The sequence below is a fragment of the Sarcophilus harrisii genome, chromosome 6 (genome assembly GCF_902635505.1).
Source record: "Sarcophilus harrisii chromosome 6, mSarHar1.11, whole genome shotgun sequence".
NCBI lineage: Eukaryota > Metazoa > Chordata > Mammalia > Dasyuromorphia > Dasyuridae > Sarcophilus > Sarcophilus harrisii.
This window is the reverse complement of record NC_045431.1, coordinates 251,765,651-251,769,533: the sequence shown is the minus strand read 5'-3', so window position 1 is coordinate 251,769,533 and position 3,883 is coordinate 251,765,651. Positions and strand designations below refer to the sequence as shown.

The 3,883-nt window shown below is 30.7% G+C and overlaps 1 protein-coding gene across 1 annotated transcript; it reads left to right on the top strand.

Annotated features, from left to right (window-relative positions):
- The first annotated feature begins 384 nt into the window (after positions 1 to 384).
- On the top strand, positions 385 to 1,320 carry LOC100919279 (olfactory receptor 10AG1-like). The gene has a single exon (XM_003773837.2). It carries the CDS (start codon positions 385 to 387, stop codon positions 1,318 to 1,320), a length of 936 nt encoding a protein of 311 aa, XP_003773885.2.
- The last annotated feature ends 2,563 nt before the right edge of the window (positions 1,321 to 3,883 follow it).

Genomic DNA, 3,883 nt, shown 5'->3' with positions numbered 1-3,883 from the left:
CTTACAACTCAAAATATGGGACAAAAAGAACATTTAGATGGGACATTAAACATTGAACATGCTCAGGATAAGAAGAATCTTTAAATATATATTGTAATTCATCAGGACTGAAAGCCAAGACATTGAAAAAATAACATTTAAAATTTAGAACAGAATGCTGTTATAGATGGATGGGAGCTTGGGACAAAGAAAAAGTAAAACAAAACTTGTAATATTTATATATGATTTCATAACCATTTGTAACCTTAAAGCTACCTTAATGGTTATTTATTCTAACATATCCACTTGTTATTTCAGAATTAGAAACCAGTTCCTAATGAGAAAAAAAAAAAAACGATTTTCCTCTTGTGAATTGTTAATTTTAAAGAAGAAATATACATGAAAATGGCAGATAAAAATCTTACTATCATTGAAGAATTTATTCTCTTGGGATTTTCAGAACTTCCCAACTTCCAAGGATTTCTCTTTGTTATTTTTTTATTCATCTATATAAGCATTCTATTGGGGAATGGTCTCATCATTGTAATCACCAATGTGGAACCAACTCTTCAAACACCCATGTATTACTTCCTTGGAAACTTCTCTTTTGTGGAAATTTGTTACACATCAGTCACTCTACCCAGAATGCTTATGAATCTTTGGAGTCAGAAAAAAAATATTTCTTTAGTGTCATGTGCTGCACAACTGTGTTTTTTTCTTATTCTGGCTGTCATAGAGAGTTTCCTCTTGGCAGTAATGGCTTATGATCGTTATATGGCAATCTGTAAGCCCCTTTATTATTCTCTAATCATGAACCACAAAATGTGTGTCCAAATGGTGATTGGTTCCTGGATCACTGGAATTCCAGTTGTGATAGGACAGACATATCAGGTCTTTTCTGTACCCTTCTGTGGTTCTAACAAACTCAATCATGTTTTTTGTGATATGCCTCCATTAATGAAATTAACATGTGGAGACACATCTTGGGATAAGTTCTTTATTTATATTGATTGTTTCCTCTTTGGTCTGATTCCCTTTCTCTTGATATTCTTCTCTTACATCAGAATTCTTAGTGCTATTCTGAACCTCTCATCAACCTCTGGAAGAACCAAAGCATTCTCTACCTGTTCTTCTCATTTAATAGTTGTTTGCTTATTCTATGGTTCTGGTCTCATTGCATATCTACAATCCATATTCAGTTACTCAGATAGAACAGATAAGATCTTCTCTCTAATCTACACCGTTGTGACACCAATGTTTAATCCCATGATATATAGTCTGAGGAACAAGGACTTCATTGAGGCAATGAAAAAACTATTTTCTAAATGTGTAGCTAGGTAAAGAGTAAATAATTTAACTTGCATATCTTTCCATCCTTAGTCATTTTCAAACTTTTATTTCCTTTTATCTCTTCTGTATGCCTTTCAAATTTTCATCATTACTTTTAAGTTATCTTAAATCTTTTGTCATTCTTCCTCTCAATGATATCAAAGGGTTTTATATGTGATCAAAGAACAAACACATTTTTGTTGTCATTGTGATTGTTGTTTTCAAGCACAATTAATAAGAAACCACTTTTCCACAAGAGTGAGGTTGGATTAGGTGATACATTGGATAAAACTAAGGATTTAGAGTCAGGAGAACCAATTTTAAAATGTACTCTCAGATGTTTAATGACTTTGTGAATAAATGTCAAGTCATTTAATCCTGATTGCTTCCCAATAATGTGATATAATTAATGAGCTGATTATTTCTTTAAAAAAAATGGTTTTTATGTTATTATATTCTATTTTTTAATTTGAAAAAAGAATTCTCTTCTGTCATTTATTCTAAGAAATTTGTTTGAATTTGAGGCCAATATGTCTTTTTTGTCTATTGCTTTGCTTAAGACATTTTTATATAATTTATATATTATATTATATTTGTATGCAATTTATATAATTTTAAAATTCTAGATCATGCAGTTTATAAAAATTCAGTTGTTTTGCATGTGTCTGTGTGTTTATTAATTTATTTCAAGAATGCCTTCTTATATTTAGATTTTTTATTTAGGAGAGTATGCACAGTTTTTAAAACAGTATTTTGTTTTGTTTTATTTTATATTCTCTTGGCTCTGGGTATTGCTTTATTTGTATATTGAGTGGCAGTTCAAGATTTTTGGTTTAAGCATGGAATTTATAAATTTTCAGTATACTCTAAATCCTAAATGCTATGATGTAAGGTAAACTCTGCTAAGTGCCCTTTTAGACTGACATTTGCAAGATTCTGACCTAGATTTATATCATTCTGTTCAAATAATGTTTATTTTAAAAAAACACACAATTTAACCAAAATCCAGATCAAAAAGACACTTCTCCAAAACTTATTGTTTAGAGAAAATATATAATTTTATTCTTTCTCAGTAATTTAGATATCAAGTAAACAAACAAATTTCAGTGATTTCTTAGAATAGCTTTAATTTATGAATTGTTTTATGTAATTTATATGGAGACTGAAAATAAACAAAAAAGATATATTGGCCTCAAATTCAAACAAATTTCTTAGAATAAATGACAGAAGAGAATTATTTTTTCAAATTAAAAAATAGAATATAACATAAAAACCAATATTTTTTAAAGAAATAATCAACTCTTATTAAAGGGGAATAAGAGTGGCAATAGACAAAATATACAGAAAAAAAGAAAGAGAGAGAAAAAGAAGCAGAGGGGGAAAAAGAAAAAAAAAAGAAAGAGGGAGGAAGAAAGGGAGAAAGGGAGAAAGAAAGACAAATCAGTGAATGGATATCCACATCTCTAGATAAGCTAAAATTCAAAGTTCATCATTTGAATTAGAATAAAACATAGTGCTTTCTGTCTTTTAATCTCTTTCTGGAGACAGTGGGTCTCTTAAGGGGTTAAAGGAGGTTAAGGGTCATTCCGGATCTTCTATTTGCCTCAAAATAATACTTTCACCTGCACCAGCACAAGAAATAAATATCTGTCTCCAACTACCAGCCCAAATTTCTAATTAAGATTTGGAGATTATCTGGTACAAAGAACAAACCTCCTTTTTACTTTAGGGTTTCCATCTCCTGCTTTATCTGTTCTTTTATGACTAAAGTCAAAGACTTTCATGATTTAGCATCCTCTTATGTTTCCAGTATTTTTGTACTTTTCTCTTTACTACATATTTTTTGATCCATTGAATTTGACCATCTAATGGTTTCATGAGGAAAACACTTTATCTTTTTGATAGATATTTTCTCTCTGTCCCTTCTGAAACCCTTCTTTTAAGTCCCAACTAAAATCACACCTTGTACAGGAAGCTTCCCTAGCCTCTTTAAATTCTAGTATCTTCCCTCTCTCAATTACTTGCCATTTATCTTCTGTCTAGACTACTTAGTATATGTGTTTACATGTTATTTCCTCAATAGATTGTAAGCTAACATTAAAGAGATACAGAAACCTCTGCTCAGTAACAAGGCAGATGAAATTCAGTTTTATGATGATAGTAAAATTTAAAAAAAAAGTTTAAAATATCTTGAAGATTATTTATGGACCAAAGAACTTTGGTACATCTCAACTACTCAATATTGATCAAGCCACATCATTCACTGATAAGGCCATGGTTCTGGGGATAAAAGCTAAACACTTCCATAATGTTCTCAAAAGACCCTCATTAAACAATACTGAATTCTGAATATCCTATACCTGAGATGGAATCAATCCCTCCCTAGCCAAAATTCCAACTAAATTGGAGAGTGTTGAATATTATTAGGTTTCTCCAGTGTGGCAAAGCACCCAGAGCTGATTTCATTACATCAATGATCTATGAGGCAGGGGGTCTACTGCATATAAAAGTTGTTAGTAATGTTATTTAATATATGGGAAGAGGAGATAATTCCCCAGGAAACAAAGACATTAGT

What these genes read in the sequence shown, in the direction of transcription:
- LOC100919279 (XM_003773837.2), top strand. Translation starts at nt 385, where the DNA reads ATGGCAGATAAAAATCTTACTATCATTGAAGAATTTATTCTCTTGGGA.